This window comes from Aquila chrysaetos, chromosome 6 (genome assembly GCF_900496995.4).
Source record: "Aquila chrysaetos chrysaetos chromosome 6, bAquChr1.4, whole genome shotgun sequence".
NCBI lineage: Eukaryota > Metazoa > Chordata > Aves > Accipitriformes > Accipitridae > Aquila > Aquila chrysaetos.
In genome coordinates, this window is record NC_044009.1 from 8387564 (window position 1) to 8404433 (window position 16870).

At 52.4% G+C, this 16870-nt stretch overlaps 3 protein-coding genes across 13 annotated transcripts in view; all 3 read right to left on the reverse strand.

The window, feature by feature from the left end:
• Positions 1-14299, reverse strand: part of KIF17 (kinesin family member 17) — a 26670-nt gene extending 12371 nt beyond the window's left edge. For all 6 annotated transcript variants that reach the window (XR_005932576.1, XR_005932575.1, XR_005932578.1 and 3 more), the window contains exons 1-14: positions 14077-14299; positions 12461-13716; positions 11446-12275; positions 9968-10168; positions 9696-9776; positions 9498-9572; positions 9087-9230; positions 8787-8996; positions 7576-7744; positions 7373-7475; positions 7128-7287; positions 4113-4343; positions 2859-3005; positions 2361-2462 (exon numbers count right to left, since the gene is read on the reverse strand). Coding sequence is in view for 2 of the 6 variants with exons in the window: in XM_041124015.1 (XP_040979949.1) it covers positions 2361-2462; positions 2859-3005; positions 4113-4343; positions 7128-7287; positions 7373-7475; positions 7576-7744; positions 8787-8996; positions 9087-9230; positions 9498-9572; positions 9696-9776; positions 9968-10051 (1506 nt within the window). In the remaining 4 variants the exon portion in view is untranslated. The remainder of the gene's footprint in view (positions 1-2360; positions 2463-2858; positions 3006-4112; positions 4344-7127; positions 7288-7372; positions 7476-7575; positions 7745-8786; positions 8997-9086; positions 9231-9497; positions 9573-9695; positions 9777-9967; positions 10169-11445; positions 12276-12460; positions 13717-14076) is intronic.
• LOC115342445 (protein diaphanous homolog 1-like) lies at positions 4387-5675 on the reverse strand. The gene is made up of 2 exons (XM_030016588.2): positions 4802-5675; positions 4387-4751 (listed from the first exon to the last, which is right to left on the reverse strand). Exons 1-2 carry the CDS (start codon positions 5561-5563, stop codon positions 4575-4577), a joined length of 939 nt encoding a protein of 312 aa, XP_029872448.1. The 5' UTR covers positions 5564-5675; the 3' UTR covers positions 4387-4574.
• Positions 13754-16870, reverse strand: part of HP1BP3 (heterochromatin protein 1 binding protein 3) — a 22572-nt gene continuing 19455 nt past the window's right edge. For 4 of the 6 annotated variants that reach the window (XM_030016583.1, XM_041124017.1, XM_030016584.2 and 1 more), the window contains 2 exons: positions 15741-15878; positions 13754-14957 (listed from right to left, as the gene is read on the reverse strand). In XM_030016583.1, coding sequence (XP_029872443.1) covers positions 14672-14957; positions 15741-15878 — 424 coding nt within the window. In that variant the 3' untranslated portion in view covers positions 13754-14671. The remainder of the gene's footprint in view (positions 14958-15740; positions 15879-16870) is intronic. The other 2 variants (XM_041124018.1, XR_005932579.1) reach the window with 2 other exon arrangements.

Sequence of the window (16870 nt, forward strand, 5' to 3'; positions counted from 1 at the left end):
CCACACGAAAAAAGGGAACCACTTTTATGGCTCTGCAGGCAAAAAGAATTAAAGTTAAAAGTTTGCTGACTGATTCAGAGATCTCCCAGGCCACAAGAAACTCATCTTCTCTGCACTGAGCCACCTTCTACCTCCCCTATTGTTAAGCTGCATATTTTAAAAAAGAACTGAAATGTTTTTCACCTATTATGGCAAAGGTTCTAATATCTCTTCAGTCATAGGGAGCTTTTTTTAAAATCAAAGCACAGATTCAATAGTCATGGATATTGTTACAAGTGCTTTGCTGAAGCCTTCCGCTCTGAGAGGGCGTCTTGATCTCCCTGACAAAATTCCCAAAGTCACACCCATCACACACAGGCGGACTACAATAATTTTTCTCCAGATTAGCTCATTTTTAATACGCTCTAAAATCCTATTCAGGCACCTGGATAGAGACAGAGTGTTAGATACCTAACAGCATCTTTTCAGCAATTATCAGTCACGCAGAAGAAAAGTTTCATACAGCATGCTAATAAACGATTGAAATGTTCAAAATCTTGATCAAACCTACATAAAAAATACAAAACAATCAAGAGATCCCTGCACTCCTACATCAGCCCCCTCTGAAGCTACCTCCACACTGGGAATTTTAAATGAGCTGAATTAATTTTCAACAGCAATGTTACGCCCCACATCTGCTGAGTTCATAACCAAAACTCTATCTTTATCATGTCAGCTGGGATATCAAGATATGGTTGTCATGACTCGGTGTCACGGAATGACAGGTATGGCGTTTGGCAGTGTGACTTCCAAAGAAGAGCCTTAGATACTTTAGTGATGCATGCGCCACAAGAAGCAATGTAAAATAGAGTATTTGCTGTTAAAAAACCTGCACAGAACAGAGCAGAAGTGGCTGGAAACTAAACGAGGCAGGATTTTAGCCTTGTTCTAAAGCCATGACTGCCCAGGAGGAATCCAGTTACAGAATCACAGCCAGACTGTTCATACACTGTGACTTTTGCCTGTGCTACAGGGGAACCCCATGGCTGGCCTGGCTGTATTTGAGGGTGCTGCAGAGTCCTTGAGGAGCACCCAACCGAGGACATGGTTGTTTAACTCCAACACAGACTGACGGGGGTGTTTTCCTTGCAGAGCTCTGTAAAACCTGCTCTTCACAGGGTTTTATGCACCAGAGGCAATGGTGGGCTTCTGAGTCACCAAAGTCACTGACATTGAAAGGCAAAAGAACAAACAGAAATGGCATTTTGGAGGAGAATTGGGGGACACAGAAGAAAGCAGTGGGTCATCTTGGGCTTTCTGACTCTGCAGGACATGACTCCCTTAATTACTCGATGGAGGCAGCAACAGGCAGCAGCTGTCACCGGTGTGATGGTGTTACCCTGGAAACTGTTCTGCCCAACTCCTGCCTTCCCAGTGCCAACTGTGGTCGTCATGGAAACCGGTGTCACTGCTGATGTGGAACAAAGGATGGGAAACTGCAGCAAGCGCCTTCCGAAACAGTGAGTCCCCTTCTCCCACCCTCCCTCTCGACACACACAGGCGCAGCATGCTTGGAACGCGGAGCAGAGAGGGTTTTGCCTCCCTTAAAGCCAGAAGCATGTTAAAAAAAAAAACCAAACAAACTGCCCTGTAAGGCAGTTTGGGTCTGTCACCATCTCAGCGCATCTGTGCAGCAGATGGTGCTAGTGCCTGGGTTTTCTTCACCGGGGCAGTCCTGCAGGGAAGTAAATTAGGACAGGAGGTTTGCAGCTCCCTCCAGGAACATGTGCAAAAAGATCTGCAAAGCCACCGAGAGGTAAATTTTATAAAAATCAGCCCCCTGATTAGGATTTCAGGAAAGTTTACCCTCCTGCATTCCTGGAAACTGTCCACCTTCCCTATGCATTCCCATGGGGAGTAATACCTGCCGCGTCCCCTCAAAAAAGGATCAGCCTTTTTTGTTTTAGACAGATAATAAGACCATCCACAGCTACACCGGATCAGATTAAACATTCATAAGGCACAGAATCCTCCTGCTTTAGAGACAGCTGTGAGATGAAGAGGATTAGGAAGAAATTGCCCCATGAGCACTTTGTTCCATCCTTGTCCAGTAATGATTTTCATGCAGCTTCCACTAATCTACTGGCCGCTATCAAGCAGGACACACAGTCTCTGACTGGATTCTGTTCCTTCTGCCGCTAAACGTTCACTGAAGTCCCTCAAAATCTCCTCATGGCTTCCATATTCATCACTACAACTTCATATTCTGTTGTTCAGCTTCTGACAGAGTGTATTATTGCACTTCTGTGAGACATTCACGATAACACTTATCTGAGCAAATTAAAGCACTTCCTAATTAAGACACATTGACTCCGCCTCACCTCCAACTTCTGCTTGGTATCAGCTCCTAGGAGGTCTCGTATGTCTTCGTTGTAAATCTCCAGGTAGGAAGCTCTCACCAAGAACTTGGCATTTTCAGCACACTGCACAGAACAGGAATGATTTTTGGGTAAGGTTCTCAAAATGAAGGCAAGCAGGCAGCCCACATAGATCCTTAGTGCCAGCTGGGTGCCTACCTCCCTTCAACACTTCATCAAATCTCTCCTGGCATTTCATTCCCAGGTGTAACCACTCAACACACTCGCTATAGGGACTTTCGGTCCTTAAACATCTCAAGTGCGAGTCCATGAAGTCAGCAGAGATGAGGGTGCAGTTCATCTGACTATACACAGGCCTCAGCTTTTGGATGAGAGGCAGCATACCCCAAAGCCTGTCCACATTCTCACTCCCGAGCGCAATCGGCACTCGCTTCCTGGGGTATGAATGTCTTTCTTGATATCACACAATCTTATAACTCTTTCACTTTGTTACACGCCTACCTGTACACTCTCAAAAATGTGTTCAAATGCTCTGGGTATTATGCCTTTCTGTATAGAAGGATCCACAACTCCCTGCATGGTGAATGACTTCCCACTGCCAGTCTGGCCATAGGCAAATATGGTGCCATTGTAGCCTTCGGTGACACCCTGGAAATGAAGGGGAACCAAATAAAATAGCCATTACCTTCACACTTTGCATAACTACAAATGCATTGTCCAGAATCAATCCTACCCCGTAAAAGATATTTTAAAGGAAGAGCCGGAACTAAACGTCAAACAACTGCTTGATCTTCACATGCCATCAGAGTATAATAATTAAAAAATGCATTCTGCTAGCATATAAATCGATGGTTTTCTCTCAAAAATGGAAAACTTGAAGAAATGCAGGTGTTGAAAAGTGGAAGGGCAGTTGACAACGCTTAGAAGACCAGAATATTTTTTTCTCTTGGAAAGCTGGCTGAAAGAAGGCCTCACTTTCACTTGTTCCTATTTCAGAGAAGCATGGCAGGAACAGAAGATATTTTGATTTCTTAAGGTTCAAATAAAAAGAAAAAGAAATAATCTGTTAACCTAATAATCTACTGTTTCAGACCCTGGTTGTTCTCCTGAACAGGAACTTCCATCTTAAAATTATCACTGGCCATTTTATCCCTGTTTCATCTTCTAACAAAGTTGGGTTGGTTTTTTTTTGGGGGGGGGGGGGGGGGGGGGGGGTTTGCTTAACTGGTTCCTTTCTCATCCTAGCTGTTTACCGTGCTGATGTATTAACAGGCAACGAACATATCCCCTCTCATTTTGCTATTCTAAAACAGGCTGAGGTTCCCTGTCTTCTCTAAAGTTTCTTGCTTAACAGTAAAAATATCCCTAAAATCATCAGGAGTCTTTTTTGTCCCCTTTCTCCTCACAACACTTTCTGCTGCAGTTTCTGTCCAGCTACCACCTCTAGGGCCTGCTCAGGGGGGTTCATTTTTCATATAAACATCCACCTAAAACAATTAAATGTAATTCTATCCTCAGTGCCCTGCTGGCTGCTGAAGAAGTATTTTTTTCTTCCCAATTTCCCAGCCTATCACTGAGGTGCTGTTTTGCCCTCCTCTGCACCCCAGGGTTGCATCTAAGTCTCTTGAAGCAGTAGACAGGGCTGTTTCTGTCCATAAATCAGTTCTACTTAGGGATCGTCTACCCACATAAAACTGCAGCCCACGTCCCAAGCTATGTGTTGGCTGCTTCCAGCTTGCTTCAGGCACCACTTACCTCCACGAGTGGGTAGGCGATCTCGTTGTAGATCTGCTCTGTACTGTGCTCCTGGTAGTACGCCCCATCGAAGGTGAACTGCTTCGGGGGCTCGCCGGTGGCGGCGGGGTTTTGGAGGAAGCACTGGCCCCGTGCACTCTCCATGCTGACGACCGCCTTGCAGCCGAGAGCCTTCTCACGCTCGTTCATGGGCCGGCAGCGGACGATCACCTTCACCGCCTCCGAGGCCATTTTTCAAGGCCCAGCTCTACCCCACACTCACTCACTTGGTGGGGCTGAGGGGCATCGGGGCCTGGGTAGGCCTGGGGGAAGGCTGGGGCAAGCCTAAGCGCAGGGCCTGCACCCCTCGGTGGGGTGGACCACTCACTGCTTGCTGGGGGCACTGAGGGGATGGACCCCCCTACAACTTGGCGTGAGGAAGGAGAGCCAGGGAGGGCACAAATGGCTGGGGTAAAGGAGAGATTAAGGAGGAGAAAAGCTTGGGAGGGATGAAGGGAAAGGGGGAGACTTGGGACAAGTCTGAGGGGGAACTCGGGCAGGCCGTGGGGGAGGAAACCTGAGGGGATCCTGGGGGCAGGAAAGCCTCAGGTAACTCTGGGGAGCTGGGACAAGCCCAAAGGGGACTGGGCGAGGGAAAACCTGATGTAAACCTGTAGGTATCGGGCAAGCCTGAGGGAGCGGAGGGAAACCCGAGGCGAGCCGGGGTGCGTGGAAGGAGCCGGGGGGAGCTCAGGGGAGGCGGGAAGGGCCGTCCGACCCACCGCGCATGCGCGCAGCGGCCCCACGCGGTTACCACAGCGACGGGGTAGCGCGGCGCAAAGGCCCCGCCCCGCGAGCCACGTGACTGCGGGCGGGCACGCGCCCGCGTGCAAGAGCCGGCGTGCACCAAAGCGCACGTGTGCAAGGGGGGGGGGGGGGGGGCGGCGGGCACGAGGGCACGCGTGCGTGGGAGTGCAGGTGCATGGGGGCGCGAGCGTGCAGTGGCACGGCTGCACAGCCGTGCAGTGCACGAGTGCGCCGCCTGAGTGTGCAAGGGAAGGTGAGTGCACGGGTGTGCAACGGCACGAGTGTGTGAGAGCGCGGTGGTAGCGGTGCACGAGGGTGCAAGAGCACGAGGGCTTTGAGACTGCAAGTGCACGGGAGCGCAAGGGCTTGAGTGCAGCCGTGCAAGCACGGGAGCACACACGAGCATGAGTGCGCAGCTGCACAGTGCAATTGTGCAAGCGTGCGAGCACACGCGGGTGCGAGCGCGTGGAGCAACTATACAAGTGTGTGCACGCACGAGAGCACAAGCGCCCGAGAGCGCAAGTGCCCGAGTGCAAGTTCATGAGCGTGCACGTGCAGGAGAGCGTGCGAGCGCACGAGCGTGCACGCTTGCACGCAGCGCCGTGGTGGGGGAGTGGGAAGAAAAGACCTCCAGCAGCCCTCTCCTGCGGTAGCACGAGAGCCATTTATTGCCGGAGTCGCGCCGTACAGCCCGCCAAGCGCGCGCGCAGCCCGCGGGAGGGGAATAAATAAGGCAGATGGCAGCGATTTAAAGCTAAGTAGGGATTTTGGGGGCTAGCTGTGCCTGAGCGGGGAGCGGCCGGGCCTAACCCCGCTCATGCTGCACCCCGACGGGGGCGGCGGGGGCCCAGGCGGCCTCCCCCCAGGCACTGGCCCCACCGCCGGTGTCCCGCTCCTCGTAGCCGGGGTTGCGGCGACCAGGGGCCAAGCGGCAGAAGCAGCCCCCCGGCGCCCCGGAGTAGTGAGCCAGGAGGGCGGCCACGCTGGCGAACTCGGCGTTGGAGTGCTGCCGTCGGTGCGGGGAGAGAGGGCAGAGGTGAGTCCCCCCGCTCGGCCGGTGGACGCGGTGGCCGGAGGGCCTTGCCGGGATGCCCATGTGCTGTGCACCCATGCACCCGGGCACCCCGAATTGAATGCACCCATGCACCAAATACCTACGTACCCCCACACAGGTGCACCCATGCACCAAACGCACCCGTGCGCTTACGCACCATGCGCCCACAAACCCAATGCACACACGCACCAATGCATGGGTGCACCCATGAATCAAATACACCCGTGCATCCCTTGCATCCATGCATGCGCGTACTGATGCGCCCGCGTACCTGTGCACCATGCATCCACACACAGCTGCACTCTGCGCACTGATGCACCCCAAATCAAATGCACTGGTGCACCCACAACTCAAATGCACCCATGACCAGTCACCCATGAATCAAACTGACTCTCACCAATGCACCCGTGCACCACGTACCCACACGCAGATGCACTTGTGCACCCATGAATCAAATGTAATTGCACAGCGAAGCATGGATACACCCACGCACCCACACCCATTGGTACCTGTGTGCAATGCACAGATGCACCCATGCACCCACACACCAACACTCCCCTGCACCCATGCACAGACGCATGTGAGCACTGATGCAACCATGAAGCAAATGCCTCTGTGCACCCATGCAGTTACGAAGCAAATGCACTTATACACCAGTGTACCCATGCACCAATGCACCCATACGCCTCTGCACCAATGCAACCACAAAGCAAATGCACCCATGCGCCGCTGCATCAAATGCACGTACACCCCAGTGCATCCGTGTACCAATGCATCCATGCACAGATGCACCAAATGCACTTAAATGTGTCAAATGCACTTATACACCAGTGCATCCACACACTTATGCACCAATGCATCCGTGCATAGATGCACCAAATGAACTTATACAGTGCATCAAATGCATGGATGCACCGATGCACCAAATGCACTTATGCACCAGTACATCTGTGCACCAATGCACCAAATGCACTTATACACCAGTGCATCCACGCACAGACACACAAAATGAACTTACACCCTAGTGCGTCCACACACCGACGCATCAAATGCACTTACCCAGGTGCAACTGTGCACCACTGCAACCACGAAGCAAACGCACCCGTGTGCTCATGCATCAAATGCGCTCACATGTGACGCGCCCATGCCCCGCTGCCCCCGCGCAGCAGCCTCACCTCCACGCAGAACCTGCCCTGGTGGGTCCTGAAGAGGCAGTAGGGGACGATGCCGCAGGGCGCCCGCACCCACAGGCACCAGCGCTTGGCCAGGCCAGGCTCAGGGCGCAGGAGAAAGGCTCCGGGGACGTCCCGCCGCAGCAGCGTGATCCCGACATCCCTGGGGACGAGGCGGCGGGTGGGCACAGGGGAGGGCGTGGGGGGGGGACACGATGGCGAGGAGTGGGGTGCTGCTGTGCGCTCACCTGGCGATGCCGGCGAAGGCCCACACGCTCTCGGCGAGGATGCTCTCATTTTCAGGGAGGAAGGCCAAGCTCCTTGTCCCTTTGCTCTCCCATCCCGCCGCCGCTGTGGGAGACTCTTAATCCCCTCGTCGCCCCAAAAACCCCACAAAATTGGGGCTACTTGTGTGTCTCCCCCGTGCCTCAGTTTCCCCTCCGGCACTCACCGGCGTCACGGGGCGGCTGGTGGAGCTGGCTCTCGCCCCCACAGTCCCGGTAAGCCCCCGAGCGCAGGACTTTGCTGCGGATGGCTTTTTTGCGCACCAGAACCGGGGAGCAGTAGGGGTTCCCCAGGCGCCAGGTGCCGGCTCTGCCCTCTGCCTCTGGCCGCCGCTCCTGGAGGGCGGAGGGGCTGTGAGGGGGGTTTGGGGGATGCTTGCTGCGCAAAATGTTGTGCAAAAACCTACGCAAAAACCGCTGTGCAAAAAAAGCTACCCAAAAACCACCGTGCAAAACACCATGCAAAAATAACATGCAAAAAAGGCTATACAAAAAACCCACCATGCAAAAAATGCTGTGGGGAAAAAAAAAAGCCATGCAAATCACCGTGCAAAAGATGCCATGCAAAAACGCCGTGCCAAAGACACCATGCAAAACACCATGCAAAAAAGGTTATACAAAAAATGCCGTGCAAAAAACCCACAGTGCAAAATACCCTGCAAAAAACTGCTATGTAAAAAAGTGCCATGCAAAAAATGCCCTGCAGAACACCATGCAAAATAGCTGTGCAAAAAAATGCTGTGCAAATACACCCGATACAAAACACCATACAAGAAAAGACCATGCAAAAAACTGCCCTGCAAAATGCCATTTAAAACAGTCTATGTAAAATGCTGTGCAAGAAAAGGCTGTGCAGGATGGGCCTTGCAAAATGCACTGTGCAAAAACGTGCCACGCAAAATGCTGTGTAAGAAAAGGCTGTGCAAAATACTGTGTGCATACTGCTGAGCCAAGAAGTGCTGTACAAAGAGGACATGCAAGGAAATGCCATGCAAGACACCATGCAAAAAATGTGCTGTGCAATAATGCGCCATGCAAAACGTGGTGCGAGAAAAGGCAGTGCAACAACTGCCAGGCAAAATAGTGTGCAAAAAGTGCCGTGCCAAAAGTGTCATGCAAATACTGCTGCGCAAAAAAAACGCCCTGCAAAAAGTGCCATGCACATACTGCTGTGGAAGAAATGCTGTGCAAAGAAAAGGCTGTGCAAGAAAAACCATGCGAGACACCACGCAAAAAACGTGCTGCGCAAAAACGCGCCATGCAAAACGCCGTGCGAGAAAAGGCCATGGAGGAATCCCACGCACAAAATCACCACGCAAGTAAACATAGCACAAAGGCCTGTGGAGCAGCACCCAGCACCCTGACAGGGTGCACGTACCCCTGCGCCCAGGGAGCCGAGGCCGGCGGGCGCGGGCAGGCGTCGGAAGGAGACGAGGGCGTTGACGTTGCGTGACACCTCCTCGGGGTTGAGGGGCTCCCGCAGCACCCCGGTCCCCGGGGGCTCCCCCTCGCCCGCCTGCTCCTCAGGGTGCGCCAGGAGGTAGCAGAGCTGGAAGGAGCGGCAGAGCAAGAGGTGCAGGGTCTGGACCTGGGGGAGGCAAAAGAAGCTGCGTGCAAATATTAAAAATAATAATAATAGGGTGGGGTTTTTGCGGGGGGAGGGTGTTGGGCCACGCACCTCGCCTGGGAGCCCCACGAAGAGGTGGCAGAAGAGGGGGCTGGCGGGGCTGCGGGGATTGCGGGCCACGAAGGCGAACTGGTGGTCGGCGTGTCGCCATGTGCTGTACAGGATCCGACGGAGAGCGTGTGCCATCAGCAGTGTCTGTGGGGATAAGATTGGGGGGGGATGGTCACTGGGACTGAGCACCTCTGGACACCCAGCCCCCCCGGGGTGCAAGCAGTGCCGGGGTCACCCCTACTTGCACGGCAGGTTGCAAACCTGCAACTGCGTGGTAGGCTGCAACCCTATTTGCAAATGCGAAGCAGGTTCCCAAGCGAAAAGCAATGCTCAGAGAGGTGCAACCTCCCCAAAGCAGCACCCAGCACCCCCCCCAGCACCCATGAACACCCCCCTTCCCAGCACCCCTACCTCCCCGTCACTGCCGTAGACCTTCAGCCCCTGCAAACTGAACCTCAGCACCACCGACCTCCTCCTGGGACAGTCCTGGCCGGGAGAGATGCAGCGTTGCGGGGGTGGGGGGTCCAGGCTGTGCCACCCGGGTGTCCCCCCCCACTATTTGGGGTCCCCCCATTTCCCGGTGAGAGGGAGCGGTGGGGGATGCCAGACCTTCAGTGCCCGCAGCTGCTCCTCCAGCCGCCCCACTTGCTGCTGCAGGTCCAAGTCGTCCACCGCGAAAGAGCCCACGTACTGGGGGGGAGGGTGCAACAAAAAACCCCACTCGTGTCAGCAACAACCCCCCCCACTATGCTGCAGTTGCCCCCCTCGGGGTAATCGGACCACCCCAAGATGCTGTTTTGGGGGGTGATGGGGATGCATCTGCACCCAAACCTCATCTCAGGGTGTCGTGTCCCGTCCCCCCCCCCCAGTGGGTCAATCACCTCTGCTGGCTTGGTGATGCCCCGGGCTCGCTGCTGGGGGGCCGCAGGATCCGGCCCCCTCCCGTTGGCTGGCTTCTTCTTCATGGCAGTGGGGTTTGGGGGTGAAGGCTGGATCGGGATGGGGTTAAGAGGCTTGGGTGCTGCATCCAAATTATCCAAAGCCACCCAGGGTGATGGTGCGGGAGCCTCCAGTCACGGTCCCTGCGAGGAGGAAGGGGACGGACACAATCTGCCCCCACCGTCCCCAGTTTCCAGCCTGCTGAGCCCCAGGGAGACATCGTGGTCCCCATATGGTGGTCCCCAAGTCCTGACCCCAATGCAGATGTCCCCAAGTTCTGGCTCTGACACAAGTGTCCCCCCATACAGGCCCCAGTCCTGACCCCAAACCCAACGTGAGGGTCCCCCTGCATCCCAAACCCAATGCAAGGGTCCCCATGTCCCAGCCCCCATGCAAGGGTCCCCCTGTGATCCCAAGTGCCATGCAAGGATCCCCACAGCCTGACCGTGACCCTGGTGCAAGGGGCCCCGCAGCCTGACCCCAATCACGACCAAAAGGTCCCCATGTCCAGTCCCCAAGCACCGTGCGAGGGTCCCATGTCCCTGCCCCGAGCAGGATCCAGGTAGTCCCCGTGTCCTGACCCCAAAAGCAAAGTGAAGGTCCCCAAATCCCGACCCCAAACGTGATGCATGCGGTCCCCACATCCTGGCCCCAAAAAAGAAACCCAAGTGTCCCCACATCCTGACCCCCAGCAAAATGCAAGTGGTCCCTACACCCCAAGCACACAGTGCAGACCCTGAGCAAGGTGCATGCCATCCCACACACCAAACCCCAGTGAGACTTTGTGGTGTCCCCCATCCGCCCCCCCCCCCCCAGTGCTCCATCCCACTCCCCACAGGCCATGCAGCACCAAGATGCCTATGGCTGTCCTTCAGGGGCGATCCCCAAAACACCAGCGATGGGGGCGGCAGGTTTGGGGGTGCTTTTTCAGCCAGAGCACCCACCGGGGGATGCACCCAGCCCCTCTCCAGCCACCCAAAGGGGTTTTGCCCTCTACAGCCCTCAGTCAGGCTGAGACCGGCGCAACTCCTGTCAGAGGCCACGCCGCAGGTGCCTGGTGCAAACACATGTGAAAGGGGGGGTCCAGCTGCCCCAAGCACATCCTAATGGGGTGGCGGGGTCTCTATGGTGCTCCTATGCTCTTTGCAAGCTCAGGGTTGCCCCTCTCCTTTCTGGCACAATTTAGGGGGTCTCCCCCCCCCCCCCCAGCCAATCCGCGGGCAGGTAGCCCCCAAGCCACGCCCCCTTTTTCCCACGCTCTGTTTCTCAATGGAGCCCCCCAGCCCACCGGCCACCCTGAAGATCCCCAAGGGAGGGATACTGACCCCAAAATTGGGGGGAGGGGTGTGTGCGGCACCCAGACACCAAACATCCCCAGGGACCCCCATCCCACTGGGCCCCCCCCCCGTCCCCAGCTCACGGACAGCTGGCTTGGATGGCTCCGGAGAAACGCAGGCAAAAAAATTCCCCCCGCTCCGGCTCTTGGCCTTCGTCCGTTGTTTTCCTTCCCTGGGGTGGCTCCTCCGGCAGCTCCTGCTGCGGTGCAGGGATGCTCGACCCGTGGGCGTCAGGCCCTCGCCGTCGGCCAGGCCCAGGCGAGCCCGAGCCCACGTCGGGCACAGGGCAGGCAGCAAACTCTCATTTCCTGCCTCTGATCTGCCCGCGATGAATCACTGCAATTTACCTCCCTGGTTTTCTCCGTTTCTTGGAAGCGCCAGCGAGCAGAAACGCTCCGGCTTTTTGGAAAACGCGGCTGCAACTGATTTTTTTCTCTCTCCTTTTTCTTTTTTTTCTCTCCTCTCCTACAGCGTGCCCAGTGGAGAAGCGATTTCTAACCCCGATGCGCACACGTGGTCTCTCGCTCACCACCCCCTGCCCCGATGCTCAGACCCTTTTCACTCCAATTTCTGAATTCCCCAGGGAGTTTTGCCCACTGCTATCTGCTTTCGCCAGAAAAAAATAAAGAGGGATGGCTCCGACCTTGCTGCAAAGTGACCGTGCAAACCCAGAGCCTCAGGTCCCCAAAGTTGGCCGGCCGGCCAAATCCACAGGGCCAAAGTGAAAGCTGCCCCCAGCCCCAGGGATGCACTTGGCTCCTGGAAAGGGAAAGCAACAGTTTGGGGAGGAGATAGGGTCTAATCCCTCAGGGATACATCCGAAAATCCCCGTCTCGTGCCCTGGTGCTCCCAAGGGTGTGAAGAAAAGGGTCCTAAGAGCAGCATTCAAACCTTGGGTCACCGCCAGCGCCGGCTGCTTTGAAATGCTGCGAGATGCCCCGGCAGAGCCCACCGGAAGAGTCAATAGCGTAGAAACGGCGGAAAAAAAGAAAAAAAAAAAAAGACAGGACAGATGGGGCTGAAGAAACAACATAACAGAGCCCAGTCTGGTCAGGAAGCGGAGACCGGAGAAGAGTGAGCGGCAGAGCTGGCACAAACCTTCCCAAACGTGCAGCGGAGCTACTGCTTGCTCCGCCGGCAATGCCACTGTGGGATGAAGATTTTCCCGTTCAATCCCAGTTGCTACTCCTGGGAGGAAAGGATCGCTCCTTTGGATTCAATACAATCAGAGCCACAGCTTTTTTTTGTTTGTTTTTGGCTTGGTATGCAGAAATCACTTAATTAGCAATTAAAACCACAACCCAAAGGATTTTGGTGATGACCAAGGGAGCTAATGGCTGTTTTTAGCATAATTCGAGGTGCCTTGCAGCAAAATGAAGCCATTATCATGTGCAAAAAAATCGGTATTATCCAGACCAGCGTTTTAACAAATATCCATGGGGTTGTTGGTGTGGGAATGTTATTGGGAAGAGGGAGGTCGCAAAATGCCCTGCAGCTGGGTGAGGATGGGCAAGAACTCCTTGTCCCCATAAGCACCTTATCAATGAGAGGTGTTTCCCAAATCTGGCTCACTGTAGCGCCTGCCTGGAGGAAAATGCTGACAAAACCCACTGCTTTGGTACAAGTAGCCCTAGGAAAGGGCCATTAACTCATGTTTCTAATTGCTTTACATCCCTGCAGATTACTCTTTGATCGGTGCTTTCACTCTCCCAGTTCTGTATCAGCTGTGATTTTTGTTAATCTGCTGTTTGCACCCTTGTTGCAGGGCTGGGAACAATTCAGGGCATTTCTACAAGAATTTTTTAAACTCCCAGTTGTTAGAGGTAGCACACTGGGATGGCAACTGAAACGAATAAATTCAATAAGGTTATTTTCTCCTTTTCTGGATTTTATTTCTACAGGTACTGCCACTCCTCTCAGCACGGTATGTGCAAAGCTCTTTCCAAGAGCATGTTAAGCAAAAAGAGTGTCAGGTCACATTTAAATCAGTGGTGTTGCCCTGTCCAAGGGAGAGCCGGGGACATGGGGGAGTGTTTTGAACGTAGACGCTGCTCTGGTGAGCAGGTCAAGAGGGGGAAAGACTTCAGCTGGTCTTTTTTGTCCCCACTGACTGGGGGCAGAGAGAGAAAAGCAGCAGCAAGAGGTTCAAACAGAGCTTTCTTCTTGCTCACCTTTGTCTCCAGAGAAACCAGGGAAGAAAAAGGTCACACGTCGGTCCAACTACATAGCTTGGCAGGGGCTCAGGCTAAAACAGCCCCAGTCTTTCACGCTGGCAATGTACTTTTAACAAAGATTTGCCTCTGCAGCAATCCACGGTGACTGTAATTCCTCTCTACATTTCCAGGAGAAGAAAGCTGTGGCGAGGAAGAGAAAGGACACACAAAGCAAGCCTGGAATCTAGTTTCATTTTATTTTAGCAAACTGCATGTTCTTCACTTATCAACATCTCTACATTAGCAATTGTATAGCTCTCCAACTTTTCTTTAAAAAAGGGTAAACAAGAGGTGACAAAACTCAGGCTCTTCATCTCTTAAAAACATTTGAAAGTTGGATTCAAGAAGACTTTTATATATTTTGGTTTTAAGGTAACAGATGTGGCGTGGAAACACTAATTCAAATCACCCGCCTAACCGAGAACTACCCCTTCTGGAGCCCCTCTGGCATCAGACGATCAGTAGACGCTGCAGCCTCCGTTTACTGAAGATCTGACTCACCGTCAAACAAACCTTGTTGGTCTGAAGGAGCCGAATGCGCCGCCTCCTCAGCCTGTCGCTCTAATGGCCGAACAGAAAGAAGCACCTCCAGGACTCAGTGCAAGTGTTGTATATACACTGCTTCTTCACAGAAGCGTTAAGGACCTCATCATGCAGGGGATCTAGGAAGGACTCTTCTGCCGTTGTACCTTCTCATTAAGAATCACATTCCCCCAATCATCCTGTTCCTGCTGTCTAAAGATATAAAGATCTTCTTTGAAGAATTTTTAAAAGCCAACCCTCCCCCCCAAACCCAAGAGGAACACCGTAAAATGTACAGATTATATATGTCCTAGAAAAGTCGTAAAATTATTGCAGAAACTAAAGATGACTTGTTCCAGGGGGAGGGGCAGACATGAGGCACAGCATTGAGATCTAACAAATGCTCGGGTTGGTTTGATTTAGTTTTCAGCTTTTTCCCCATCATTCAAGAAAAAAAAAAAAAAAAAAAAAATTAAAGAAGTGTTTAAGCATCAGAACTAAAATACAAATGCACGTTGACTTATAAAACAAGATTGTGGATTTGACCATGGGATTCCCTGACAGTGGAAAAATTTTACTTTTTTGCCCGGAGAGATTTCCTCATGGTGGATTTGCCCTTGGCGGAAGGTTTCACTTCCTTCCTCCCGCTGGCTGCTGGTTTCTTGGAAGAGCTGCCACCAGAGGGTTTCTTGATGGCTGGGGCTGCTGGTTTGGCTTTCTTAGCAGGGGTTTTAACCTTGGGAGGGGGCTTTGCTTTCCCCCGGCGGGCTGCGGGGGTTTTTCTTGGCTTGGGTTTGGACTCTCTTCGCTTCATGGCAGGGGCCCTGCTCCGTGATTTTGGAGGTGGTCTCTTCTGCATCCTGTCAGAAAGAGAGACAGCACAAGATCTCAGTGGAGGCGCAAATGCTACCCAGAGCAGAGCTGCTGTCATCAATTTGCATAAATGAAACAGATCTTGGCATTCTTGTTCTTTACCACGGATGTTTCTTTATGCAGCAGTATATTTCATTAGCTAAATCCCAAAGAGCAAGAACTCCTCTGGTGGATCTTGCCATGCTAAGCACTTCTCAATCCCCACAGTGCTATGCCAGGGAGGTTTTGAACTCCTTTGTTAGGCATATAAACATACAAATAATGACAATGAATCAAAGTCAATTGTCAGAACAATTAAGAGACCTAAGCACTATCTCTCCTCTCTAAATGGAATTTTATTACTTAACGAACAACACTTATCTTAAACCCACATTCTGAGTAAGGCAGGTTTCTTATCTGGCTATAGAACTGCAAATAATACTGTAAGGAAAAGTTTTCTTAAGGAAACAATAAATACAAAAAGTCCCACATGAAACATCACACTTTTGTAAAGCACAAAAGGCGACTTTAGGAGACTAAAGGCAATACAAAGAATAAATACAGGCTCTCTTCTCATCTGGAGGAAAAAAAGAGGTAAGTTTCAAATTATGGAATGGGGGAGATCCTTATCTCTGGAGCAAGGCCTAATTAGAAAGTTCTTCTTCCAACACCTCTGAGCAACAGCCTTGTGGATAAACAACCACACCAAGAGAGAAACCCATGCGCTCTACAGCTGTGACAGTCACTTTATTTCATCTGAAGGAGCCCATTTATCTCTTATGCTGCCATACCTCTTCTTTGGTGGTGGCTCTTCCTCCTCAGACTCTTCCTCTTCAGATTCTTCTTCCTCCTCAGATTCCTCCTCTTCTTCCTCATCAGATTCCTCAGAGTCCTCATCCTGCTGCTTCTCTGGGTAGAGCACATCTGGGCTACAAGAGGGCTCTCGTCAGAGCGTGACTGACTTCTAAGAATACAACTCCAGGGTCGGCAAGCCTTGGGTAACCCTGGCTCTCAGCAGGCACTGCTGCCCACCCTCCTGTAAGGTTACAGCTTTGAGCCTAATCCAGAAACACCCTGAAGACTTCTGTGTTTGCTGCTATCTAAAATCAACGTTATTTAGTCTCTGCAATGGCAGAAGTGTGATGGGTTGTAAGTCACCAGGAACGTCCCAGCCCTAAGCCCGCCTTTTCTCTGGTTCTCTTCCCCATTGCTCCTTCGTGCAACACAGGAAGGCAGACAACAAAGGGACAAGATCAGACTTCAGTGACTCTGAACACAGGCTGAAGCTGCTGAGGACTTTGTATGTATGCAATAAAAGAAGGTGGGGAGCAGAGACTTTAATGACTATGCTGCCATTTGGCTCTTTGTGGGACACTAAGTCACCGTCCCTGGGCTCCATGTGGCCCAGCACAATACAATATACACTCACAGCAGGAGAAGAAAGGCTGGTTTAGTCTAACAGTAGCTAATCTAGGTCATCTTCCCTCCTCCCACCTCTCCTCCACATGGGCATTAAGAAAGGCAAACAGTTGAGTCCTACTCATTATGAGTATCCTTGCATTAAGAACACCACCACACTACCTGCTCATGCGAATTTGTTTTAGCATGGGAACACTTAAATAGCCCCAATTCTGAAGAAAAAAAAAAACAAAAAAAGTGCATCATGACTACACCTGAGAATATTGAGCCCAATATTTTTATTGCCCTTAAAAGTTTCCCTTGCTAATGAAGTCAGCTTTATGTCCAGTCAGTCAGACATCCAAGTAATGTCATTATCTAGAGTATGAGTGACAACATTGCGGTTCATCAGTTATTAAACCCTCCACAAACTTCCCTGTAAATAGGAGGTCAGCCTATGAACTTCAGCACTGCTCTCTGGCTGACCTATGTGACACTTATCTTGAACATCGTTTTACAGCCA